Source organism: Phoenix dactylifera, chromosome 1 (genome assembly GCF_051530095.1).
Source record: "Phoenix dactylifera cultivar Ajwa chromosome 1, Ajwa_hap1_PhDact_Kaust_v1.1, whole genome shotgun sequence".
In the NCBI taxonomy this organism is placed as follows: Eukaryota; Viridiplantae; Streptophyta; class Magnoliopsida; order Arecales; family Arecaceae; genus Phoenix; species Phoenix dactylifera.
In genome coordinates this window covers 33,679,095-33,706,996 of record NC_143190.1, presented here as the reverse complement: position 1 = coordinate 33,706,996, position 27,902 = coordinate 33,679,095, and the positions used below count along the sequence as shown (strand labels likewise).

General features: G+C 37.9%; 1 protein-coding gene across 3 annotated transcripts; it reads left to right on the top strand.

The window, feature by feature from the left end:
* The first annotated feature begins 2,789 nt into the window (after positions 1–2,789).
* Positions 2,790–27,600, top strand: LOC103711356 (ARM repeat superfamily protein). 3 transcript variants are annotated; one of them, XM_088722029.2, is made up of 31 exons: positions 2,790–2,966; positions 3,071–3,193; positions 3,371–3,528; positions 5,648–5,692; positions 6,027–6,105; positions 6,206–6,279; positions 6,574–6,680; positions 9,214–9,396; positions 9,791–9,994; positions 10,143–10,350; positions 10,484–10,558; positions 10,645–10,994; positions 11,081–11,273; positions 11,363–11,615; positions 11,706–12,042; positions 12,905–13,085; positions 13,200–13,340; positions 13,471–13,732; positions 13,819–14,274; positions 15,176–15,642; positions 17,799–17,932; positions 18,106–18,287; positions 18,416–18,844; positions 18,922–19,047; positions 19,271–19,336; positions 19,691–21,510; positions 21,592–21,871; positions 23,547–23,780; positions 25,508–26,053; positions 26,232–26,364; positions 27,082–27,600. In XM_088722029.2, the coding sequence occupies exons 1-31, from the start codon at positions 2,901–2,903 to the stop codon at positions 27,336–27,338; spliced, it is 8,169 nt and encodes a 2,722-aa protein (XP_088578155.2). In that variant the 5' UTR covers positions 2,790–2,900; the 3' UTR covers positions 27,339–27,600. The 3 variants fall into 3 exon arrangements, with proteins under 3 accessions (XP_088578155.2, XP_088578158.2, XP_088578156.2); XM_088722032.2 differs by lacking the exons at positions 2,790–2,966; positions 3,071–3,193; positions 3,371–3,528 and adding an exon at positions 4,930–5,052; XM_088722030.2 differs by lacking the exons at positions 2,790–2,966; positions 3,071–3,193; positions 3,371–3,528 and adding an exon at positions 5,113–5,208.
* The last annotated feature ends 302 nt before the right edge of the window (positions 27,601–27,902 follow it).

Sequence of the window (27,902 nt, the reverse complement as noted above, 5' to 3'; positions counted from 1 at the left end):
AGGACATCCCGAACCGAGCTCAAAGGGTGACCTTATAGATGCTCCTCGAGGTGTATGACTCGTGCTGTCGGGATATCGAATGTGTGCTGAGCCTCCTAAGATACTTTAGAGACACCTTAGGAGAATTCCGGAGGGTAACTTTATTAGGTTACGGCCTAAAGGAGAAAGCCCTGACTTGAAGGAGGCTAAGGTCCTTCCTTGGGGGAGTAATTTACATCCGGGATCACCGGCCTCGGGCCGGCGAGCGAGGCCTCTCCCCGGCTCCTCAGGGCTAGGGCGGCATTAACGTAAGGCTCATAGGCGGAGCATTAGTAGTGTTTACATTGGGGCGTTCGTCATCGGGTCTGTTGGATGGTCTCGAAGTCTGCCCCTTAGGCTCCGCTCTGCTGGTTGGCCTGCCAACGAACTGGCTTAGATGGCCCTGGCGGACGATCACTTCGATCCTATCATGGAGCTGATAACAATCCTCCATATCGTGGCCGTGGTCTCTATGGAAGCGACAGTACTTGCCCGCGCGCTTCCGTGATTTAGACGGTCGCATCTTCGGAAGAGATTGGAGGTAGCCACAACCCTCGATTTCCATGAGGATGAGGATTTGGGCTCGAGAGGACGTAAGAGGAGTATACTCCTCAAAACTTTGACGGGAGAGGTGTCTCCCAGATCTTCGGGGGGACCGGCTCCTCAATTGATAACACTCCCCGTGGAGTTCCGCGATCTAATCCCAAAGCATTTGGATTTGCCACCCCGCTTCCTCGACCTTCTTATCGAGCTCAGTGATTGATGGAGCTCCAGCTGATGAAGGGTTTGGATAACCACGGCCAGGGTTTGGACTTGCTGGGGAAGCAGATAGAACTGCCCTGGCTGGTTTTGAGAGGTTTGGTCCGCGGGGACGTGTGATGCAGGAGACGGACCTTGGAGAGAGCAGTCGCGTATTGATTCCCGGCTGCTCGATGTGTTTGGGGCCCCTTGGCTCATTATCTTCGCAATCACGACTCAGGCCCCCTTTCTAGCGCCAAATATGTTGTGGTTCAAATCTGGCCCAAGGGAGCCGTCGGTGTGGATAGGGGAAGACGAAACCATCTCCTGCACGACGGCCGCGGACCTGCACAAAGCCTCACCGGTTTTTCCGGTGAGGACCCTCCGACGATAAAGTGAGAGTAGGTAAATTTTGTCTAGCCAAAAGTCCCTTGGGAATTACTTGACCGAGCTATTTATAATCTCGGTGGAGTGGCCTAGATGACGGAGGTGCTGTCAGTCCCCATCATGAGGGGGTATGACTCTAAGCCGGATAGTGTGCAGCTCAGGTAGGCTGGTGACGTGTGGCACAGCCCGTTCTTAAGAATGGTAAGGCGTTGACAATTATAGCAGGGTATGGCCGGAGTAGTCAAGGAGCCGTCTAATTGCTGTTGGCCAGTTATGAAGACATGACATGGCAGTGTGGTGGAGTACGGCCACGTAGGCCTGCACGTGGATGTGGTTGTTGGCGAGACCGAGCTCGTTAAGTAGTTGCGTCATGCGTTTGGTGAGGCCGGCTTGGTGTAGATTGGAAGTGGCTCGGTTTTTCGGGTTCCGAGGTTACACGAGGGAGCGCTCCGAGCTCGAGGGTCGGAGCGTATGCTGTGTATTGCTGGAGTTGGCGTCCCGAACTTGGTCGGGACGGGTCGGCGTTTGTCTGGAGGCACCCCAAACTTGGTCGGGGGAGTCGGCGAATGTCCGAAGTTGGTGGGGCTTTAGGCGGAGTTCCGAGGACGAGCTGGCTCTGGGCCGAAGTGCAGATTTAGTCATTCATCATTGGTGTTTACTGGGCCGAAACTGGGCGGCTTTTTAGTTGTAGGCTGGACGATCCGTTTTTCATTCTAACAGGACCTTTGAAAAGGGAGACAGAGTTGACTTGCATATCTCACTAGAACTATTTTTAGCCATTATAATAGTTAGACCAATCTTTTTTTTTTTTAAATTTTGAAATATCTTGGTTGAAAACATTTAGGCTTAGAACAAATGTAAAAACAGATTATAATGTAAAAATAGAATAAATTTTCAAATGATATAAATTTTCACTTATCAAAATCATCATGAAACAGATTATTTTTGAATATTAATAAAAATAAAATAAATTTTCAAATGATACAAGGTTTTTTTTGGTGAACAATTGATATAAGGTTGTTAATTTATAAATAATGTTATTCTATTCGGTCAGCGTAGAGTTTATGTCCTAATTAGTAGCACAATTATGATGCTATTCGCTATGCATTTTACTCATTTGAATTGAGATGATTTCGGTAAATGATACATATCCTATATAAATTATAAATTAATAATTTTTAATTATTTTTTGAAAAATGGACCAATATGCTTCGATAATTGGAGCAACACCGTGTTCGGTTAGGCAGTATTTGGTATCAACTGACCATTTAATAGTTGCTAGGGTAATATGTAACCCATGCCCATTTAGGAAGCATTGAAAAAAGTTAAATAGTTGCTATAATTCTTTCTATCTAACAATTGTTGTATAAAAAAAAAAATCGAATAATGATAATTATAATGGAAAAATAGTTTAACAATGGCCGTAATTTAACTATCTTTTATTATTATTATTATTATTTTTTTTTTTCAAAAAGAGCGAGGACACTAGTCAGCACGGAATCTTGACCCTGTGATGTCTGGTCTTCGCTATTCACCAACCAGTTAAATAAGTCCATCGGCATTATAAAATCAAACACGCATCTCAAAGCTGGCATCCAGCTAACGGCCTTGAGAAAGTCCTTAAACCCTCAACCCTCTGTTTTGCGGCTTCTCTGTTTGGCCCTCCCACCAATACCCCATCGCTTCCGAGAGAGAGCGAGAGAAGCTCCTCCGTCTCTCTCTCTCTCTCTCTCTCTCTCTCCCTCCCCCTCCCCAACATGGCGATCTCGCAGTCGCGGGCGGTGAAGTGCCTCAATACGTCCTCCGGCCGAAGGCGCTTCGTCGTATGTTCTATCGGAAACCCTAATTTTTGGTTGAATTTTGTCGGAATCGATGCTGTTCTCGATTCTGATCGCTTTTTCTGCGCCTTTTTTTCCGTTGATTTCAGTTCAAGAGCTTCTCCCAGCGAGTGGAGGAGATAGATATCGATGTCTTCCGTAGTCTGGAGCCGGTAAAGACCCAGCCCTCCAGCGGGTCCTCTTTCTTCCGCGAGAGCCTAGTGCAGTGGCGAGTAAGCCTCTCCCCCTTCCTTCGTTCTTGATTTCTCGTTCTTTTCCAAAACTTATCTCTTTCGCCGCATGATTTGCTCTTTATTGTGAAAAAAGTTATTTGTTCCCAAAAAAGAATATGGGAGGGAGATTTTGGTGGAGAATGCTGATTTCGTTATGCTTGTTTAATTATAATTCAGGAGCTGAACACGGCGGAGGATTTTATTTCGTTTTACGATGAGATGATGCCGTTGGTGCAAACTTTGCCACAGGTTATACTGCACCGGGAAAAGATTTTCTTGGAGCTTCTCCGCAGATTGAATATGAAAGCAAGATTGTCCCTTGAACCAATACTAATGTCTGTGAGGCACACGGTTTACTTTTTTTTCAGCTTTGATGTTTTTTATTTTTCTTTTAACGAAAATTGTTTTGATGCATCTAAACTGTATGCTTGATAGATTCGTTTTAACTAGCCAATTATATGAGATGCACCAACTTTGTCTTGCATGCTTTCCCTAGTATTGATGCGAGCACTTCTTTGTTCCAATTTAATGGTTGACAAAACAATATGTGGCATCAAACTTATTGTAATTCCTTGCTAATACTGTTTTTATTGGGTACACCACTATCAATGAGTTCATTGAGCTTGCTAGCACAATTGCTATGGTCAAGTATGATAAAAGACAAGGGTTTTGAATGTATTGTCCACCAGATTTGTTCTGTATAGTTATGATTAGTTTGAGATACATAAGAATCAACAAAGCGATATTGTTAATCGAAGGTTATGCCCTTAAAAAATGATGTCATATATTTAAGATATGGTTTCACTTCATTGAGCTTACAAGTACCAAAATAAGATGTATTAGTTGGAATGGTTGTGCATGAGCATTTGCTCCTTTCATGGGTGGAGGTGATCATGCTCGAGGCAGCTTTTTTGTTTTCAGCTTCATATATGATTTCCTGTATCTTTGCTCATGTCTAATGCATGTCGTCAACCTATTCTTCTATTTTCAGCACCTTAGCATTTATGATCTCATCTTATTATCATACATCTTGTTTCCATCAACCTTAACCTAAAATTTTCACATTTAGAGGAGTTACATTTTTGCGAACCATAACCTTATCAGTTTAATTCTTTCTCCCCTACATCTGATAAATGTACAGACCCTTAAGTGCTCCCAACTTTTCGTGTGAGTGAAAACAAATCAGATACCATTAAGGTCAGTCTTATCCATAGCGACTATTAATTAATCACAAGTTTGGCTTGACCTTGTCTCGCGTTCTGGTCTTCCCTTTGTGATTATCTTCAGCCATCAACTTTGTGAAATTGTTATTCAGTTGCATCAAAATTTTAAAATAATCAAGAAGGGCTTTCTTTTCCATCGAAATTTCTAGAAGACCAAAGCCCTCCGTAGTTCCCTCTCCTTTATTAATGAATCAGATTAGACCATCTTTTCTCATCAACTTTATGTGGTTATTCTTCAGATACATCAAATTCCTCAAACAATTAAGAGCAGCTTTGTATCTCAATTTCTAGAAGATCAAGAAGGCAACTACGATTCCTTATCATTAATAAATTATTCAATAAAGACGATGTACTAATGTTTGCTTCCTTTTTCATTTCTTTTTGCTTTTAGAAACTACCATGGCCTTTCTCTCCACGCCAAGCTATGCATGATTCACTATGGGGGTGCAAATGAGCTAAACCAAGCCAAATAGTTGACTGTATAAGCTGTGCTTATTAAAAGAAAAGGGATTTGAACTCCAGCTGAGCTTAAGAGCAGGTGTTGAAGCTTGGCTTTGTTTATGATTTGAATGGAGCTTGAACAATCTTCTTATGGAACCAAGTTGAGATTCTATTCAGTTTTGCAAGCCTTGAGAGGTCAGTTTCGGCTTGGCTATGAGCTGAACCTTTGAGTCTGCTGCTGACCCAACACAAGCTGTTCATGAATAGCTGGATCTGTTTGGGGCCGTAGTTCACCCTCCTATAGTGTGTTAGTATCAGTGTGTATCACTTAATAAGACATGATATGAAATGGTAATTCTGTGTTGCAAGCTTCTAAAAATGACCTATAATATGTATGATTTGGAGCATTATGCAATAGTGTCTATATATATATAATACTGTTGTCTTGGTGTCTTTTAGGAATGATATTCGTTAACTGTTCAAGTACTTAATGTGGATTAGTACTTATAGTCCTTGTCAGTAACAGTTATTATGATATTATACTTATTTTTGTTTCCTTGGGGAAGGCTTATTGTTACTTCCACATTTATTTTTCTCAAGAGAAAAAGGGAAAATAAATAAAATAGCATCTTCAGCTTTGTAAACTCGAGGTCTGTTGTTATATAAGTGATCAGTTTTTTTAACTCTTTGTTAAATTAGAGCGTGCTATATCTGTTTTCCTAGAAGTTTCTTTTTGGAATTGATATATGGTATATTATAACTTGAAACTATATGGACATTGTGTACACAGGTTAGTCGCTGCTCTGTCCAGAGATATTCTGGAAGAATTTCTACCGTAAGTTTTTTTTTCTTATGTTGATTCTTAAGTTTCAGAACACTCCTCTAATTATCATATGTTTACTCATTCATGCATTTTCCCATTTGTCTAGCCATTTTTGGCATGTATATGTAAATTCTATATGTTGTGGTTGAATTCATCCAATCTGTCCTTTGTTATGCATTTTTACATTTGCCATTGAAGTTCAATGATGGCTTAGCATTAGTTTAATCTGATATAGGCATTACTACTTACTCTTAGTCAAACTTGTAAACATTAATAGCTGTAAATTGATTCAGCTTGTTTTTTGGCTGTGCACTCAGTTTTTATATATGTGTATTTTCCCCTGCAGATTCTTGCAAAGGTTCACTGGTTTTTTACTTGATCTTCTCAAAAATGGTGTTGATCGTGATCCTGAAATCCTAGAGCAGGTTTTTAATATGTTGCTCTGAGAACTCTTAACACTTTTTAACAACATTGATTTAATTACATATATATATATATATATTTGGTGTGCTTCTTTGTTTTCAGGTCTTCACATCTTGGTCATATATCTTGATGTATTTGCAGAAATATCTTGTAAAGGATGTTGTTCACATTCTCAAGTGAGTTTGTACTTTTGTTGTAGATTGAAAGTTCAATTATTTTGGTTAAAATAACACTTCTAAGGTTGCTACCTATGTATATGTATGTATGTAATGTGAGTGCGTGCTTTGGGCCTGCACCAGCACATGAGAACAGTAACCTTTATTTCTAATTCCTTTTCTCTTGTAGAAGGCTTACAGTCCACTAAATAGTATGTATGTATGTGAGTGCATGCTTTGGGGAAGGATTACTTGTAATTCCTTTTCTCTTTATGAGGCTTAATCCACTAAATGCTCTCTATTTCCTTGATGAAGGATTACTGTCCAGTTAAGATTTTTTCCAAAGGATTACATCCAAGAGTTTATGGCCGAGTCTGTTTCTTTTTTACTAAGGAATGCGCCCATTCACCAACTTACGAAAGGTATTGCTTTTGTTCTTTTTCCTGCTTTTCTATAAAAACATTTATTTTGATTGTTAATATCTTTTTTAAGGGATGCACAGATCATGCTCCTTTGTTAAATATTGAGTTTCATATGTGCCTGATCAGGCTAGTGCTTGGTGCAGGTAAGCCTGATGCTTGTGTAGTTAGAAGCATACACGTTGTGCATATATCATTCGTATATTCTCTTTTATAAGTGGGTGCATGCCACTGAGTTTCATAACTAATTGTAACCTAAAGAGTAAGTTCTAGTTTTGGAGTGAACACAAGTATCACTTAGATGCAGCTCATCTACATTAATTTCTCAAACGTAGCACATGATCAGACAACATACTTACAAACTATATATCTTCTAAAGCCTCTATACTTGCTCTCTCCAGAATGCTAGGTTCTTGTTTAACAGTATCGCTCTGAGGTTGTTGAGGAATTCATGTTGCTTGTGAGTAGGGAAACGATAGGTGTCCTACATGTGCTCTTTTTGCTTGTGAAAAATCCATATTGTTAGCAATATAGTACCAGTGCAGTTATCGCATTAGAAAGGTGTGGGCTAGAGAACAAGAAACTAGCATACGAGCAGGGTGATGACGCTAAATAGTTTTAGGCAGCTTTTTTTTTATTTTTTACTTGCTTACAAAAAATCCATATTGTTAGCAATATGGTACCAACAGTTACTGCATTAGAGAGGTGTAGGTTAGAGAACTAGGAACTAGTATATGAGTAGGTTGATGATGCTAAATAGTTTTAGGCTTTTAACCGTGCGTTACATCGCATGATAATTTTTTTCAGCTTTAGTCTAAGAGTCTAGACATTGTTCTCTACTTATGTTGATACAAGGAGTCTCTGAGGAAGACGCTCAAAGCTCCATTTAGGAGGAAATAGGGAGAGAGAGAGAGAGTTGCATGATGATTCTACAATGGTATCCAATAATGTATAGTATGGCCATATGGTGAGAAGTAAATTTGATTACTAATAAAGCATGCATAATATTTGGTGAGTGGTAATTATGGTAACAATGCATTGATTAATTGACTGTATCTTGTAAGATCCTGAAGGGCCTGACCTTCAGTAGATTTAGATTTTAGATGGAAACATATTAAATATCATCAAAGATCGTATTGAAGAAAATTACTCTTAGATTAATGCATCAACAGGTGTCTTTTGTTAAGCAGGCAATCTTGAGTAATCAGTGCCTCAAGGGGCTAACGGTCTTTCAGCTAAAGATTTTTCTTCCAATTGATCCTGAACAAAAAATGTTATTCTTAAATTCTCATGTCATGTGAGAATAATTGTTGATGAATCTCACACAGGGATTGCTCAAACCCAACATGAGGCTTGGACCGAGCATGAGGAACCTACTTGAGCTTATGAATGGCATGAATAAAGATGCTGGATAGTAAGATAAGCTTGCAATCTAAGCTGGAAAAACGATTGTCATCAGGGATCTTTTCATTATCATTTTATTTGTAACAAGAGATCAGACTAAAATTGCAATAACATAGAGGAGTGTCTAACAGTTAATTTATAGCAAGGGATGACTCTGGTGATCCATTTGAATATCTTCATCATATTGCAATATGAAGTTTGACTGACATGGTAAAGTGACAATATCCATTAGGATGAGCTCCAGAATCAAGTTTTTCAAGAACCTGATGTTGTATGTGGTATGCGTAGAGGTTTAAACAACTTTTCTCTTTTGCCTTGGACTACAGAAAGCGTAGGGTCAAGGGTCAAAATGTTAATGCTCAAATAATAGGAGAAAATATTCGTAGCTTACTCATCATCCTCTAGCAAGCCTGCAAGCTCAAGGATATCTATGATGAGTGGCACAGACACCATCTACCACGAGATGGTTGAAAAGCCTGGTGAAACTTAAAATGGACTTTTGAGGGTCCATCCAACATTAGGTGTATTACCTGATGGAGAGCCTAATTGAAGACCACATTGTTATAACTTATAACTGTTTACTCAAGCCCAATAAAGTCCAAAGTAGGCCTGAAAAAGGTGCACTGAGTAAACAAATTAAGCTGGGTCTTAAGATTTATAGCTTGAAATTAATTTCAAACCAGGCTTGATCAGGTCCAGGCTCAATCAAGCTTCGGCTTGGTTACACCCGTAATCTGAACTAACTTCAGAGGCTGTTATTTCAATGCAATTGTGAATTTTTTGTTATGTTTTAATGAATATTGCCTTTGTGGAAAATAATCACCCTGCTTTTTTTTCCCCTTTCTTTCTCCTTTTAGCGTCTTAAGTTGCTTATGAATCTTGTTTTTGCTAACTGTGCTTAGGTATCTATACAGAGATAGACGTGCATGCATCTTCGGTTCTTTGGGATGAATTTATTATATACGCGTATAGATTTGTTCATTGTTTTTGAGCAACTCTGACTTGTGGGTCTGCATTTGTATTTTTTGTTCATGGATATTATATTTCTTTTTGCATGCATGTTTGAATTTTATGTGCTAGTGAACAACGACCTTTTTTGTTTCACACATGTTATTGTTTGCTGATGTTCCAGGTATTAGAAAGCTTATTTTTGAGGTTGCTAAAACTTCATCATCTGTAAGGATTACTGGAGTTACTGCTTTGCTGTGGCATGTTATGAGAGGGACTTCCTCCAGGCTTCACTCAAGAGCTGAAAAGGTGTTGCAGTTTTTGATGGATAAGTCCATTGTTAACATTAGAAATAAATATCCTCAAGGCAAGCTTTTTTGACTAGATTTTTGTACCCTTTATTGGCTACTTGTCTGCTTGGAATTCTTTATCTGCAAAAATAAGGCAAAAGAGGATCTTTTGTGCGATTCATCTGGACTCTTATATTTGTGAGGCTTGGTATTTTTATAGCTAACTCGAATTTAAAACGACACATTCATTTATAGGGTGCTAATTTATATTTAGCTTAGTTATTGTTAGTTAGGTAATAGTACCAAAAGAAGCATTTTGTCATAACTGAGCAATTATATATTGTAGTTTTAGTTAGTAAGATGATGGTGATTTTTTTTGTGGAATTGCTCTTGGCTCTGCAATAAGGCAAAGGCTTGGGCTATTTTTTGCTGTACTTGATATGGTATAATAGCCTTGTTGATCTTCTGCAGGTCTCGAAGCTTTTCTTGAGGTTGTAACTGGTATTCTTCATAGATTTTGCAATGAGCTTGATCATAAAGAATTGAAAGTGGTATATGATTGTTTATTTAGAGAAATATCTGGATGTATCAGTGATGGTTGCTTGGTGCACCTAAATCACATGCTGGGGCTTCTTACATTTACCATACACAATAGCAATAAGAGCAGTGTTTTTGGTGAGACATACACCTTTCTTACGATACAGTTTATTTTCTAAAATGCCTAATAGCCCTTTTTGCGGGGATCTTTTTTTTTCCCCAATCTATTACTTGTTTTCTTAATTAGTAGTCTGCTTTAATACTTCTCGTTCACCTTTCTTTGCAGATAACAAAACCATTTTTGAACTCATCAAATTGCTCATACAAGCCTACATTGCTCCTGCTGATTGTTTGATGTCAGAAGATATGTCTTCTGAAGTTCATGATAGAATTTTGCAACTAATGATTTGCCTTCTAGATCTTCCTCTCACTTCTTCTGAGTTATCAAGCATCTCACTGTTATATGCTCCTGCATTTAAGTTCAGAAGCTCGAGGTAATTTTTTTTTTCAAAAGAATTGATAGGTTGCTTGAATAGATGCCCTTAAATGTTGTTACAGATTTGTGTTCATGCCCATTTCTGGTACTGTCTTGTGTCTTGATACAAATTTTCATGTGTTGGTTTTCAGTTTGTTTGACTTTATTAAAGGTGTTCTTCTGAAGGATCCTCACATTGCAAATGTCTTCAGAAGTCATATAATTAGGCAAGTAGCAACATTCTGGGGATCTCTTGCTGGCATGCGCATAGTTGAAACATATAATCATTTTCTTCTTTTATTTGATGTTCCAGTGCTATGGATGATTTAATTGAAGCTTCGCCAAATGAAGTTCTACTTTTGATGTTGACATTCTTTGAAAGACAAAGTAAGCAGCTACACTTTGATATCCTAGATGGAGTACCCGTAGATAAGGAACAGAAAATATGCATTTTCTTTAAGAAGACACTCGCTTATTGGACCAACTTAATAAGTGATGTTGCAACGAGTGGCAATCAATTAGAGAAGCAAGTTAGTGAGTCTGAAGTAGCTATCTTATGGGGAGTCGTTAGATGCTACCCTCATTTTCAACATCTATCAGATAATTTAGCATGGATAAAAGATTTAGTTGCCACACTTGATCAACTTGTGGAAATTGAAGCAGGTAATGTGTTTATGATTATTGATTGCCTTATAATTTCTCAGTAGAAATATATATGTTGATATTTCTCTATTTCGATTGTTTTGTAGACCAACTTGCAACTCTTCCAAAGTCCACTTGGCAGAGTTTACTTGGTGCTGCACTTAGTTCATATCATAAATTATTGCTAAGTAAGCAGCTTGGACATTCAGAAACAAGTAATTTTTTGCGTCTTGCTAAGAGACACAAGACATCCCTGCAAGTATTGTCCGCTGTAGCTGAATTTTTGGATTCTATGTTCAGGTACATTGATCTGCATTTTTCAATTGTTACCAATTTTCTGAATTTTGTTAATTTATAGACTTAGCGTGTTGATATGTCCGATGATACAGTGATAAATCCATGGATGAAGATTCTGCTCAAGATGTATTACCAGAGCTTGATGTTCAGGAAGCTGTGGTTTCAGTTTGTGCATTTGCAGATAATTTGGGCCTTCCACATAAAGCAATTCGTGTCTCAACTTTGAAAATATTGTCCCATTATGCACCACTAGATCGGCAGATGCCTACAAGTGATGAGCGTCCTCATAAAAAATTTAAAACGGATAAATCTGGATCAGCCAATGAAGATACGCAATGTCCTAATGTATGTTCTTTTGTAATTTTCCTTTTGTTCTCAATAATTTCTAGATTCTACCTAGTATAATTATAATAAGCCTGTTATCCTACAACCCAGGTTATTGAGCTCCTCCTTTTGGCTGAAACGACTCCTATTTCAGTCTCAACAAGTCGGAAAATTACTATCCTGATATCCAGAATACAGATGGGTCTTTCTTCAGCAACAATCAATGATGGTTACATTCCTCTTCTCTTATATGGGATTATCGGCATCTTGCATAATCGCTTTGGTCTTTTATGGGAGCCAGCATTAGAGTGCCTGACCATTCTGATAGGCAGATATAAGGAGCTAGTTTGGAATATATTTGTTCAGTATCTTGGCAATTATCAGTCAAAATTTCTATCCTCCGGCGATCAGTTGATGAAAGTGAATTTGGAAAGTCATCAGCCAAATAGTATGGGCCATACCTGATTCACATTTCATAGTTCTAATGTGTTCTTTGTTTATCTTGATAATTGACAAATTTGGTGCTAGGACCCATGGTCAGATATACATTGTACATCTTTTTGTTGCTGCATAATTGAAAGAATTAGCTTTTGTTAACCAAAAAATAAGTAACTTTTCCATGGGTATGTCATATCCTTTTCATATCTCTTTCCTATGTAGACTTATATATGTATTTTTTGTGTATTTATTATTAACTTGTGCATACATATATATGCTAGAATTACTTCTATTAATTCTGCAACTACAACTGCTATCACTGCTAGTTGATGTTTTAGTTATGCTGACTCTTTTTTTTTTTGAATATCTGGTGTTTGGGTTGTATTGCTAATTTGCTACTATGTTCCCATGCTTTGGCCGTGTAGTTAAGGCAGTAAACTTTGTTATTGTAAAGTATTTGTGACCATTGTTGTCTAGGTGCATTTCCCCTGCTAACATTATTCTGTTTATGTAGTACATGGCTAGTATATGGCCATCTTGTTGTGAATGACTACTGTATATCAAGAAAACATATTACATTTCAAATGTGTTCCTTTTCTTTTTGGTTGTCTACATGGATGGAGGTGGTGCATGTGTTCTGAAAAGTTGCTAGCATGCTAGATGTAATTTTTTGTTTAAGAAGTAATCCTTGTTCCATTGCTGATTGAACAATTTCCTTAAAATGTGTTTTATGCTATGCATGATTTACTTTTGGAAGGAATTTAAATAATATCAGTCAGAAGATATATGCAAATTGTGATTTTGTAAAGAAGATTACACTGATTATCAGTTCACAAACTGGAACAGTTTTATACTCTTTGTTTCCTTTCCAGATTTGGTTGGCTGCTTTAACATGTTCCTATATCCTGATTCTGATAGCACGCCATGCATGACCATAACAACTCTATTGCTTCAATCACTTCAAAAAATTCCGGACATTGCAGAATCTCGGTCTCGACAGATTATACCTTTATTCTTGAAATTTATGGGTTATGATGATGAGAATATCTTAAGGTATGTCATAAGCGACTTTAATTATGAATATTTGCTTTTGTTTTAACATACTTACAATTGCGCACATTCATGTCAAGATTACAGTTAGTGACTGACTGGTTTCTGATTTCACAGTGTTGAGACGTTCAGCTGCCATAAATGTAAAGGAAAAGAGTGGAAGTTACTTCTCAAAGAATGGCTGAACTTGTTGAGATTAATGCACAATGCTCGATCTTTATATCGAAGCCTGGTTCTGAAGCAAGTGTTGATGAAAAGGTTTGTCCGCAGTCTGCACCTATTTGTATGCTTTATGCTGCTGAAATCTTGTCTTTAGATAAACTGTAAAGCTGACATGCTGATGACTACTTCGTATTAACTTGCCAAAGTTGTCTTTTATTTTTTTTAGGCTTCTCGATGATATTGATCCTGATGTACAGTCGAAAGCTCTGGATTGCTTATTGAACTGGAAGGATGACTTTCTGACTCCATATGATCAGCATTTAAAAAATCTTATCATTTCCAAAAACCTCCGAGAGGAGCTCACAATATGGGCTCTTTCAAAAGAGTCCCAACATATTCAGGAAGGACATAGGGGGCATTTGATTCCTTTAATTATTCGGTTACTAACACCAAAAGTCAGGAATCTGAAAGCACTTGGCTCGCATAAGGTTAGATCATCTGTCCCCTCCTCCTTTTGTAATATGATTTTATTGTTTCATAATCCTTGGTGGTAAACCTGTTTTATTTGCTTCAGCATACAAGTTTAAATCACCGTAGGGCTGTCCTTTATTTTTTGGCGCAACTCGATGTTGATGAACTTCAGCTATTTTTCTCTTTACTACTAAAGCCCTTACTTGCCGGTACAATGGAAGTTCTTGAAGACCAGCCTGACAGACCATCTGAAAAGTTCACAGACAGATTTCATTCATCTGTTTTTGTAAAAGTTTCAACATTAGTTACTGTATCCGAGCTCTCATGGAAGAAGGGAACCGGATTTCTGCACGTACTTGAAGATATTTTGAAAACATTTGATGAATTTCATGTTAAGCCATTTCTTAATCCATTGATGATGATTGTTGTTCGAATACTGGAAAGCTGCATGTTGAACATTATGGGTGACAATAATAAGAGAGGTGGCTCTGTTGGAGATAATTCTGCTGGTGACTCAGAGGTCCGTGAGACAAGTACTTTGGTGCCAGATCCTCTTATGGTATGCATTGACTAATATTTACTTTAGTATTAACATAATTTATCCTTCATGCTGCGTTTTAAAGAAAATATGAGAAATGGATTTGTGACTAAATTGGCATGACATTCTTCCCAAAAATACTTCTAAATGGTCATGTTATCTTGACTGGGTTCTGCAAAATAGCCAAGAGGTCAAATAGTGTTCTGAATATTTTGTAAATAATAATAGAATTTAGTTGGTACCTTGGTGGACTAGCAAAATTTGTGAAACTAACATTTAGAAATGGATCAATATTAAATGAAGGGGAACGTAAACCTTGTCCATTGTTTGACAGCCATTCTATTTTAGCCTGTATTTTATTTTTAGCCCCGGACGGTCGATTTCTATGTTTAGTTCCCATACACAGTTAGGCTTGTGTCCATACACAGTTAACTCTGTTCCGTCCACCCAAACAAGCCAGGGACTTAAATATATAAATGCCCATTGAAAATTTTTGGTCAACAGGGATTAAGAGTAAAACAGCAATCAATATAGGGGGAAGAGATCATTACCCCTTTAACAAGTTGGCTTTTGTGTTCTTTCTAGGGGTCGGTTTTTCTACCTCATTAGATTGCGTTTGTTTGGCCTACAATCCTGGAATCTTGGTATTCTAAAATGTATTCTCTGGCCTTCAAGTGCCTTTTTTCATTTTCTTCTTTGTTCTCTCTACCTTGCCAGCATTTTGTTCTTTTTCTTGCTTATTGTGGTAACTATAGACCAAGCTGTTTGGCCAGTCTATAACCATGACCTTGACAACTTGCTTTGATGCACCTCCTCTCGTGTTGTTGCTTATATGTCATTATTTAGTCTTGTTTATATTTTTCAAGAAAAAGGTTAACAATCGACATTTATCTAACTAATTAAATTTAATATTGTTTTGCAGATGAGTACCTCCATCAAACAGTTTAAGGACTTGCGGTCCTTGTGCCTGAAAATTATTTCTTTTGCACTAAGTAGATATGAGTTTCATGACTTTGGTTCAGACTTCTGGGACATTTTTTTTATTTCTGTGAAGCCTCTTATTGACAGCTTCAAGCAGGAGGGTTCCAGTAGTGAAAGACCAAGTTCACTCTTTTCATGCTTTATTGCAATGAGCCGAAGCCCCATGCTAGTCTCGCTATTAATTAGGGAGGCAAATCTTGTTCCAACAATTTTTTCCATTTTAACAGTGAGGACTGCATCTGATGCCATCTTATCTTCTGTACTGAATTTCATTGAGAATCTGTTGAACCTGGACAGTGATTTGGACCATCAAGAGGACAATTCAGTAAAAAAAGTTTTGGTGCCTCATCTTGAGGTACTCATTAATAGTTTACGTGAGCTTTTTCAGTCCCGCAAAGAATCTCACAGGTAACTAGTACATATTTTGGTTTTCAGATGTTTCACATTACCATAGGTTACATCATTTTCTTGAAGTCTTCTCTTACCTTGTTATGACTCCAAAGAATGGAGGTTTATTGCTCCAAAGAGTGGAGGTTTATTTCTAAAATTTTCTTATACAGCTCATAGAAGTAAAGTTTGTAGATCTATTCACCTTTTCCTTTGCTTCTAGCTCGCTCAAGTTCAGGTTATATATTTAGTGTTCATGCTCTTTCAAGCTACTCTATGTATGTCACAGATTTATTTTCATCTCTGAAGCATAAATATTTGGACTTTGGAGCTTTCTTGTAAATTTATGTGAATAATTTTGTTTTTAGTAACACCAGTGAAAATTGAAAGTTTCTGGTTAATTGCATCATCCTCTTATTGCATCACCCCTTATTGTATGAAATATACTTGGATGATGAGGTGCATAGAAGATTTCATGCAGGCATTTTTTTTTTCTGTGCTTGGCTTATGGCACTGGTGGTGCAGAGAAAAACTAGCACCAGTTGGTATTTTGTGGACTAGCCATCTTCTTAATGTTAGTTGGGCCTTGAATACATGGAAAAAGGCAACTACATGATTGAGCTTTTAAGTAGCTGGCCCCTCTTTCTTGATGTGGGAATATGGACTATTAGCTCTCTTCTTGATTCGATACTTGTGCTTTTCTTGTTTTGAACTTGTCATTGTAGATGATGTAGGTGTCAGGCTCCCAAAATCTAGAACTTAGTTGAGTGATATGATATTGATATTATTAAGGTTTAATTTAAATGCGATGCTATAGGTTTAGGAACTGATTACTATGAAATCATGGATACCATTAGTGGGAACAATACAATGAATAGCTTTGTGCTGGCAGAAAAAACTTTAGATCTTATCTGCTTCCTTAAAACTGCTATGACTGGTTCTGCTTTGACTTGCAAAATGTGCTCATGCAATTTACTTCTTTTCACTGCTAATGCAAGTAACTTTTTTACACTGAACCCAAAGTCATGATATGCAATTTACTTCTTTTCACTGCTAGCAAGATGTCTAATCTGAAAGACGGGATGTCACTCATCCTGGCAACCAAAACCTTGTTAAAATGATGATCAATCTCGACATGATATTGGATGCCTCTGGATAGGTTGCAGTAAGCTTCTAATGGGGAGGTGGAGATGAAGAAATTGTGATAAAGTTGTGAAGACTATGATTTTTCCTTGAGATAAGCCTGCTTGATTGCATGATCCCACTAAAATATGGTAAATAGAAAGTGAGCAAAAATCGTTTAGGCGATGCCACCAAGCATCTGCTTAAGTATCAAGCTGAATTAAGATGTTGAAGAGAGGGTACCAAAGCTACGAGTTTCTTTGTTGGAGTAAAGTGTGAATTAATTTCTGAATTATGTGGATGCATGTGCAGACAAGCCAAAAGCTTCAAACATCAAAAGACAAAGGATACGAAAAAATGGTGAAGAACAGAAGAACATAACTTTGAATAGTCTTCCTCAACAACTTGGGATTACCTACCCTTTGGGTATAGTAACTTGACCCATAAAAAGCCATACTTTGTCATTGATTTAACTATTAAACCTAAGTCCGAACTGATGTCTAAGCATTGAAGGGAAAATGTTTTACGATCTTAATCCTATCATTAACTTTTTGAGGCCATGACTCCCTGCCCAAACGATGCATGTTTGTTGCAGTCACATCAAAAAGATTTTGGTTTGTTGAAATGCCCCAAAATCGTGTGTAATATGGCTGATGGGGATGCATATAGATCTTGGGTTATGGCTTCTGCACTCTACAGCTACAATTAGATCAAGAACTAAGGTGAACATAGACTATAAAATTCTAAAACTTAAAGACTAATCTGACCCTGGACACTGTACTGATCCTAGGCTACAATTCCTTTCAAGATATTTACAAACAAAATAATCTCTGTTGAAGCTCTAGTTTCATTTTATTTATCCCTCAAGTACTGTTTTTTAAAAAATAAAAATTAAGAACACTCTACGTATTATTGGTTATGAGAGTGTTCTTGTTTTCTTTAGTAACATTTGCAATGTTCCCTGCATTCTGATAGAATTCAGTGTTTCCTGTATGCTGATGGAATTTAGCTTTCTGATTCACCTCAAATTTATATTTTTGTGGTGATGGTGATAGGAATTCTACATTATGGCCTGGAAAGACAGAATTGAGGATATTCAAACTTTTGGTGAAATACATCAATAATGGTGCGGCAGCGGGATTCATAGACATATTGCTCCCATTTTTCAAAAAAAAAGATATAAGTGCTGGTGAGTCACATGCTAATGTCCTGATGTTCATTTGCTCTGAATGTTAAATTGTGCATGAATGTGTATTCATTGGATTTATCAAGAATATAGCTATTTGGAAAGAGACATATGAACGCTTTATCGCAGTGTTGATAAGGTTTTTCTATTATTTGCTTTTTTCCTTATAATTACAGATGAGTGTATGGAAGGTTTGCATGTCATCAAAGGGGTCCTGCCAGTTTTAGATTATGAAACATCAGGGAAGATTTTGAATGCAATTAACCCATTGCTTGTTTCTGCTGGGTTGGATCTCCGCTTGTGCATCTGTGACGTTCTTGACGGCCTCACAATAATCAATCCTTCATTAACCTTTCTGGTAACAATTACATCTTATTACCTAGCTTCTTTTATATTCTTAATGTTTTTTCTTCAAGTTAGTAACAGTTTTTCCAAATGGATTAATAACTGGATCCTTCAATGCTTCATTTCCTGGTCTGGTTACAGGGTAGACTTCTACATGAGTTGAATGCAGTTTCTTCCTCGGAAATTGGTGAGCTCGATTATGATAAAAGAATTGGTGCCTATGATACAATAAGGCCCGAGTTATTCACTCAACTCAGAGAAGAGCATGCATTAGCCATATTATCTCACTGTGTATATGACATGTCATCTGAAGAATTGATCTTTCGGCAAAGTGCAACTAGAGCACTGCTCTCATTTATACAGTTTGCTGGATCAATAGTAAATAGGGAAACAAGTGATTGCCAAGAATTGCTGTTACATGATGGAGCACAAGAAGATGTAACAAATCAAACTGTGGAAAAAAGTAATACTAGTTCTACTTGGACGAATGCCTGTATTCAGCAGATTGTGAAAAAAACTCTGCTGCAGAATATGGGTGAAGCTATGAGCAAGGATATTTCCATTCAGAAAGTATGTGTTATGGAGACTTTACTTTTGTCCGATGTGTATGAACTGTTGTCTGACTACCAGAATGGCTTTGTTTTCAGGAATGGATTGCTCTACTACGGGAAATGGTTTATAATCTTCAAGGAATTCCTTCCTTGAATACATTTAGACCTCTGTGTAGTGAGGATCCTGAAGTAGATTTCTTCAACAATATTCTTCACTTGCAGGTAATTTTCCTAATCTTGTTATTTACAAGATGAGATGAACTTAAAAGTAATGTTTTAATCACGGTATTGGACTCTCAGTACCTTACTGGTATGATTGGTATGGTACAGTACCATGACTCCATATTGTACTGGGTACAATATGCTCTTTACCTACTGATACAGGTTAATACTTAAAAGTTTCACCTATTAGTTCCTAATTTGAATTTTCCACCATCTGGGGCAGATACATAGAAGAAGAAGGGCATTGTCACGTTTCAGAAATGTCATCAGTGCTGGGAAATTGGCAGAGGTATATAATGTTGATTGTTATGTGCATAATAGTATTCTTTTCCATGTATAAGATTGTAGGAAATTGTAGCTTCAATTAACTAAATTTTTGTTGTTGAAGTACTAATACTAAAATAGATAAGCTTTTCATTCTGTTCTCTTGCATTGCCTAGGGATATTAAAATAAAACCCTTGTTTCTTTTTAATTTTTGAATAGGTCATGCTATGCTTATTGCAATATAAGTCATCTTTGTCTTCACAAGTCAGCTAAATCCGAAATGGCTGTTTGTTTGATTAGTTTTGAGTTTTTATTCAACTTGTAAGCATTTTCTAGGACTTGTATTGCGCAATTCCTGACCATTTCATTAAACTGCAGAATGTGACTGCGAAAATCTTTCTTCCATTGTTTTTCAATATGTTGTTTGATGTCAAAGATGGAAAGGGAGAGGATCTAAGGAATGCATGCTTAGAGACACTTGCTTCTATGTCTGGTCAAATGGATTGGGAAACCTATCGCACCTTTTTGATGAGATGCTTCCGTGAAATGACCCTTAAGCCAGATAAACAAAAGATCCTGTTACGGTTAATATGTGCCATATTGGACAAGTTTCATTTTACCAGTGTGAATTCTAGACTGGTGATAGATGGAATTGAAATCCATGCTTCTGGTGACACTGATGGGAATGTGGGAATTGCATTGCCTGCTAGTTCTTCTGAACCGAATGTTCCTTCTGATATAGCAGTCTATTTGCAAAAGAAATTCCTTCCACAGGTTCTGAAATTGCTGACATCAGAATCAGAAAAGGTCAATGTCAACATTAGTCTTGCTGCCATCAAATTACTTAAGTTGCTACCAGTGGAGACTCTGGAATCACAACTTCCAAGCATCATTCATCACACTTGTAACTTTCTAAAGCATCGTCTAGAAAGCGTACGTGATGAAGCAAGGGCTGCTTTAGCTGCATGTGTAAGGGAACTGGGACTGGAATACTTGCACTTCATTGTCAAGGTTTTGCGAGCAATACTAAAGAGGGGGTACGAATTGCATGTTTTGGGATATACCCTCAATTTCATATTATCTAAAACTCTTGCATATCCCAGTGTTGGGAAGCTTGATTACTGTTTGGAAGAGTTGCTCTCTATTGCTGAGAATGACACTCTGGGGGATGTTGCTGAGGAGAAAGAAGTTGAAAAAATTGCTTCAAAAATGAAAGAGACAAGGAAGAATAAATCTTTTGATACTCTAAAGTTGATTTCTCAGAGCATTACTTTCAGAACACATGCCTCAAAGTTGCTTTCCCCAATTAACGCACATCTTCAGAAACAACTCACACCAAAGATGAAGGTGAAGCTTGAGATGATGTTACATCATATAGCTTTAGGAATTGAACACAATCCTTCTGTGGAACTGTCAGAACTATTTATTTTTGTGTATGGGCTGATTGAAGATAGCATGACAGAAGAGGGTTCTCATGGCAAAGAGATGTCCATGAATGGGACTAGCAACAAGCCTTTTCATGAAATGCCCAACAAAAGAAACACTTTAAGCTCTGGTGATCATGGACTCCAAAATTCTCACCTTATTTCCGAATTTGCCCTTGGAGTATTGCATAATCGCTTAAAGAATATGAAGTTGGACAAGAAAGATGAGCAGTTGTTATCAATGCTAGACCCCTTCGTAAAACTATTAGGAAACTGTCTGAATTCCAAGTATGAAAAAGTTCTATCAGCTGCTTTCAGATGCCTTGCTCCATTGATAAGGCTACCCTTGCCATCCCTTGAAGCCCATGCTGATAAAATTAAAATTTTGCTTCTAGATATTGCCCAAAAATCGGGAAATGCTAACAGTTTATTGGTTCAATCCTGTCTAAAGCTTCTCACAGTGCTACTTCGAAGCACCAAAATTTCACTTTCAAATGATCAACTCTGCATGATCATTCAATTTCCCCTTTTTATTGATCTCCAAACTAATCCTGCACCCATTGCCCTTTCTCTTTTAAAGTCAATAGTTGGTCGAAAGTTGGTTGTCCATGAAATATATGACATTGCTGTGCAAGTTGCGGAAGTAATGGTAACAAGCCAGTCAGAACCAATTCGCAAGAAATGCAGCCAAATTCTATTGCAATTTCTGCTGGATTATCGTCTTTCAGATAAGCGCTTGCAACAGCATATGGACTTCTTACTTACAAATTTGAGGTAAGGATCTGACCACTGCACATGGTGTTCTTCTCTTATGAGCTAAACTTTCCTCCTTAATTTTTTTTATAATTTTTTCAGCTACGAGCATTCGTCTGGAAGAGAAGCTGTGCTTGAAATGCTCCATGCTATCCTAGTCAAATTTCCCAAAAGTGTTGTTGATAGTCAGGCTCAAACATTTTTTCTCCATTTAGTAGTTGCTTTAGCCAATGACCATGATCAAAAAGTTCGGTCTATGGTTGCTACGGTAATAAAAGTATTGATAGGTCGCACCAGTCATCATGCACTGCATTCCATTCTAGACTACAGTCTTTCATGGTATTTGAGTGAAAAAAAGCATCTATGGAGTGCTGCAGCTCAGGTATGTGGCTTCATCTTTGTTTTTATTTACCTTAACTTAGTTGGCACATAAAATTCAATCACTATTAGAGATGCCACTATGACTTGCTTATCCATAATGTCGTAAATTTTTTCAATAGCTATGCCTTGGAACTATCAGTAGAATTGGAATTCTAGCTCCTGCAAAACTCCTATATCAGTTAGATTGCACATAGTAGAGTATTTATGCGAATAAGATAAATATGTGACATGCTAAGTTGGTCTGGTTACTTTTGTACATTGCGTTGAAGCACCAGCAGCAAATTTGCTTTATATATGCATATCTGAATATTGTGATAGAGTCCATTTATTCTAGTTATGCTGCTCAAAACCTAAAATTAGACAATGCCATGTCGATGCGTCAGCCTGATACAAACCATTCTTACAATGGCTTTGGGCTCCTCTATCTTTCAAAATTGTCCTCTCTCTGTCTCGCTTTCTTTGCAAATATCTGTTATTGTGATGGCAAGCTCTTCTATAGGTTGCTTGCTTTTGCAAAGAACCAATTAGTAGATAACTCTTATGTAGTCGTACATGCTGAGCTACTCTATATGCAGAACTCTTAGGGAATGTGAATAGCTATTTTCTTTTGTTAATATCTTAATAAAATTGAAGTTCAGAAACAAACTGGAAATGATTGAATTTCATAGTTTTGTGATTTTGGATTTTTAGATATATACTTATCTGCTAAGAACCTGACCCATTACTTTCAAACCATTGGGCATGGGCTTAAATTTTAGAACCAGCTTTATTTTGAATCAATTTATTGATCTAGGCTGTTGTATTCTACATAATGACCCTGTAACTTGCACCTACTTTGGTTATGTGTAATGGGAAAGCCTTGGAGTCCAGCATGTGAAGGTCTGCTGGACTGAGGCTTTCGCTGTTTTTTCTATTATTACATCTTCCATGTTTTCTGTGAATCGTGACAAAAGAAGAAAATAAAAACAGCAAGGCAACAAGGTCTTTGGTTTTCTCGCAAATCACAGCCAGCCATCTTAAGTGCATCTTTGGCATTAGCATACTTGACAAACAATGCTATTAGCTCCAAAGGACTTGAATGCATCTTGATGAACAATGTTTTCTGAGCAAAATAAGCGTTTGTGTTTCGATAGTTAAGTACCTTAACTTATTTGTTTCTCTTACAACTATTGAATGTCAGATGTGCACGTTGCATTTGAGGTTTAGAAAGCTAGGTTGCAAGGTTTTCCATGTAGAGGCCCGTTGGGCTGATATGAGGGTTCAAGTCATGATAGTACCGGAAACTAATGAATATAAAGTATTATTTTGTACAAGGGTGCTATGATTTTCACTGTTTCTGTGTTCTGGACTTTGCAAATAGAACACACTCATACCTGTGCTTGCAGGCCTTGACATGAATTCATGCATCTGGTTTACATCTCCAACCTGTGTGTGTAAGTGTTTGCATGTTAGGATAGTAAAGAAAGAATTTTTGCCCCTTAGTTCTGAAGTGATTATAGGTTGAGCATTTCCTGTCATTTGTGAGCACAGGTTGTCAGATTGTTGTTATGAATGCATTAGACCATGTTACCTATAAATAGTGTTGTTGAAGTTATGTGGTTGATTCCATTAATTTTTCATCTTCTTGTGCGACTATGTGATATTATATGCTAATGCTTCTGGCATATACTTATCAGGTTCTTGGTTTATTGGTTGAAGTTTTAAGAAAAGACTTCCGTAGACACATAAATAGTATCCTCAAAGTTGCGAAAGGCATTTTGGAATCTTCTGTGTATGCTGTTAACAACAAAGAATTTGACTCTACAAATGATCCTGCAATTCCATTCTGGAAAGAGGCTTACTGCTCACTCGTTATGCTGGAGAAGATGCTTCTCCACTTCCCGGAGCTGTATTTTGACAAGAACCTTGAGGTATGGGCTCTTTTGGCACTAGATTTTTTTTTTAAATCAAAGGTTTCCATCTACAAGTTATGAATGCATTTTAATTGACACTATTGTTGCACTGTACCACAATTATATAGTAGATGTAGATAATACAAGCTATATTGGACATGTTGTGTAAGCCCTGACTACTTACATGCTAATATTGCCTGAGCTTTTGGCTAGGTGTTTTATGACTTGGTTGACCTGGTCAACTTATAACCTTGTTGGCATAATGGGTCAGGTTGGTGTCAATGTCTCTCTTCTGCAGATCCTGCTGCTGCGATCACCGGTTGATCTTCATACATGTCTCTCTTTTACTAAGATGCCATCAATGCTAAGGTTTTTTTTTTTTTTTTTCTGGGTGGGGGGGGGGGGGGGGGGTGGGGGAGAGGGGTGTTAACTGGGTTTAGCGGAGGAAGCCTTGTCAGTGGTTGTCTCTGAGTTATAGGGTAGTGGGGCAACGAACAAATTGATGCTAAAAGAAGGTTATTTAGCGTGCTTAGGCCTTGGAAGCAGGGATGCAGTGAGATGGAGCTCTGGTCCTCAATCTGACTGCTGTATGCCAGCACCGTGGATCAAGGGAGGAGGGTGGACTACATGGTGAGGGAGGGCAGGCACAGGGTTTGGGATGATGTCGGGCTTTAGGATTGATAGTGTTTGTTTCTCTTGTTTCATATGCAATTGGACTGGGAACTTGCTATCACAGCCACCCAAACAGGTTTGTCTGGGTAAGTGCGTACGAAAGACAGCTTTTATGTGGCTTGCTTTAATTCCACCCTTGCTACCGCAACAACCCTCATCATCACTGTATCTGTACACACACACACACATGGAGAAACATGCGCAGAGAGAGAGAGAGAGAGAGAGAGAGAGAGAGTCAATTGGCTAGTGGTGAATGGCAAATATACAAGACTGAGAGCAACATGTTTGGTGGTTCCCAAACTTGTGGATGGGTGTGGTTATGAGCGGTGCAAGGTCTGACTCTTAGGATTCCCTTGGGGTTTAATGTTACTTACTCTTTTGTTTAGCCTTGAGTAATATGTACAACTTATGAAGCTTGCATATAGGTTTACAGAAGAGAATCTACTATTATTGGCAGTATCCAGTGCTTACACATGCTATTGCACCTGACATATAGCTGCATCTATGTAACATTAGGCAGGGGACCTCTAACATGGGTACTTTTCAAGTCTTCAAAACCTCCAATAGCTTAGGCAACACAATTGGCACGCAATAATGTGTTTGATGAGTGTCTAGGACCACATTTATTCCCACATCATTATCTTAACTTATATCCTTGAGTATTGTGGATGTCTTGTGAAGCTTGGATATAGGTTTGTAGAAGAGAATCTACTATATTGGTAGCATCCGATGCTTAGACATGATGTTGCTCTTGATATGTAGCTGCATCTATGTTACACTAGGCAAGGGATATTTAACATGGGTGCTTTTCAAGTCTTCCAAACATAGCTTAAGCAACATGATTGTCATGCAGTTAGTGTTTGATGACTGCCTATGACTCTACATTGATTCCTAAATCTTTATCTTAGCTGTGGGGTATTCAGGGTTGCATACTATATTCATTTTCAAATACAGAAAAGGCACTGTAGCTTATAAACATTCCTTTTTCGTTTTTCATTTTTAAGCTCTTTTTTGAAAACTGAATAAAATGCATTATATGGTAAATCATGGACATAATGCTATTCTTTTCTCAGGAGATGTGGGGATGTATTTGTAAACTTTTGCTGCATCCACATGTATGGTTGCGGAATATTTCCAACCGCCTTGTAGCCTTGTATTTCGCTGCTGTGTCCGACCCTGGCAGAACTGATATTGAGAAGTCGAACATTGGAACTCTGTTTCTTGTAAATCCAAGCAGACTTTTTGCAGTTGCTGCTTCCCTATTGAATCAGCTCAAGGTGCAGCTGGATGATGATGCAGCGAGCAATCTCATAACTCAAAATCTCGTATTTTCCATTTGTGGTTTGCACTCTTTTGCTAAACAGAGAAATAGTTTGACTCTGCATGAGTTTTGGTGTACTCTTGATTCTTGTGAACAAGGGTCATACCTTGAGGCTTTTGAGTTGCTTGGTTCAAGGAAAATAAAGAATGCTTTCATACTTTCCACCAGCACTACAAGTCAATCTTCTGGAGAAAGGGAACTAGCTGATGAAGTTGATGCTGATGATTTTCAATCATTGCTAGTTGCACCCCTGCTCAAGAGGATGGGAAAAGTTGCAATGCAGAAAGAAGATATCCAGGTATGTGCAGACTGAGTTCATTTGTTACCCTGTGAACTGGCTCTGAACTTAATGGTGCTTCAACTACAAAATAATAACTTTAAGTTAATTCAACTTTTCTGTTAATTATACGTGCACCATTATATTTATATGCCCTTGACACAGCATTTTTGATGATGAGCTGTATACTTTTCTTCAGATGAAGATCATCTTCAATTGCTTCAGAATGATCTCATCTCAAATTGGTTCTGAAGGCTGCAATGCTTATGCTATTGACATGTTGGTTCCATTATATAAAGTATGTGAAGGATTCGCTGGGAAGCTCGTTGGTGGTGAGTTCAACATTTAAACAGTTGAAAGCTGACCTGTTTGGTTGTTGATTAATATGATTCACGCTAAGGATTTCCTGTTGCTCTTTGTTTATTTACTCACTGTCAAATTGCACCAATGATACTTTCAGAGAAGTCAAACATCATACCTTGTTGCTTTTGCTGTGGCTATGGGTTTCACCTAGTTGGGTGCCTCAGTTATTTTGACTATTTTTCCTCCATGCTTCCAAAATGACTGGAAGTCGACCTATATAGGCTTGCGGGGAAGCATGCAGACATACATGCTTGATCTACTGTTGGTTTGATACCCAAAAAGTTGGTGTTCATTTTGCTATTGCCTTGCTGGCAATGTGGCACTCATATTTTGCTGAGTTGCAGCGGGGGATTTATAATATCACAAAAGCACAACTGTCGGTGCTTTGTATGTCTTTAGATTTGGTTCTGGTTATCATAATAATAATTAGCTGTACGTGAGACAACAATAACTGATTCAATCTTAGGAAATTGCAATTACTACATTCCATCTGCTTGTTTTTAATCCTTGCACTGCATTGTATTTCTAGCTTTTTTTTTTGCCTGGGTTTCAGCTGTCGTCATGCATAATATTCTTGATGGTGATCTTAGTAACTGTATTTAGAAATTTGCAAAGGTCTTTAGTTGTTTTAATTTATTTTTCAAACGATGCAGTCTGATGTATCTCGGTCCTGTTTCATTCATCAGATGAAATTCAGCAATTGGCAGTGGAGGTTCGTGACAGCATAAGGGATGTCCTTGGGGTTGATGATTTCGTGCGAGTTTACAACCTGATACGGAAGAACCTCAAGGCAAAGAGGGACAAGAGAAGACACGAGCAGAAACTCGTCGCTGTTATCAATCCTATGCGCCATGCCAAGAGGAAGCTGCGGATTGCAGTCAAACATCGAGCCCACAAGAGGAGGAAGATAACGGCAATGAAAATGGGGAGATGGCGAAGGTAACAAATGCTTCTGCAAAGTAACAACAGGTAGGAAGATACGTAGAGTGTACAGAGGCAACGCTTTTACATTTTTTTTAATTTAATTTTGAGCTGGGTCTTGAAGAAATAGGATGGGAATAGTTTTTAAGGTGTCAGTAAGTGGCATTTAGTTTTGGTTTAGCCATCTCTACTGGCAGTGTTGTATGAAATGTATTGTGTTATTTCATTTCTAATATCCGACATGATTACAGGTTATATCATGTCTGGGGATATTTATTTACTTATTTCTTCTGGATGTCCTGACCTGCTTTCACAGTGATTCGGCCCATCTGTATGCTATTCCCCTTTGGAGTGAAGCGATGTTGCATAAACAATGGATTCCTGTTATCTTGAACAACTCGAGAGTGGGGGAGAGTAGTGCCGTGCTAATTTTCCCCTCTCCCACCTGTACGAGAAATATCACAACGATGGGATCACCAGTCGTCTGAGAAAGAGCTTTATTATATCCTTTTATTTGCTGTTATTTTGCCATGGTTGGGTCCTTGAGATGCTGAATTTGATCATACACAACCAAACACGACAATTC

Bases quoted from the DNA above. Each gene is read 5' to 3' on its own strand.
- LOC103711356 (XM_088722029.2), top strand. From the start codon at position 2,901: ATGGCGATCTCGCAGTCGCGGGCGGTGAAGTGCCTCAATACGTCCTCC. The intron at 6,280-6,573 runs GTGAGTTTGTAC...TCCTTGATGAAG, and splicing joins GATGTTGTTCACATTCTCAA to GATTACTGTCCAGTTAAGAT. The intron at 21,511-21,591 runs GTAAGGATCTGA...TAATTTTTTCAG, and splicing joins TTCTTACTTACAAATTTGAG to CTACGAGCATTCGTCTGGAA.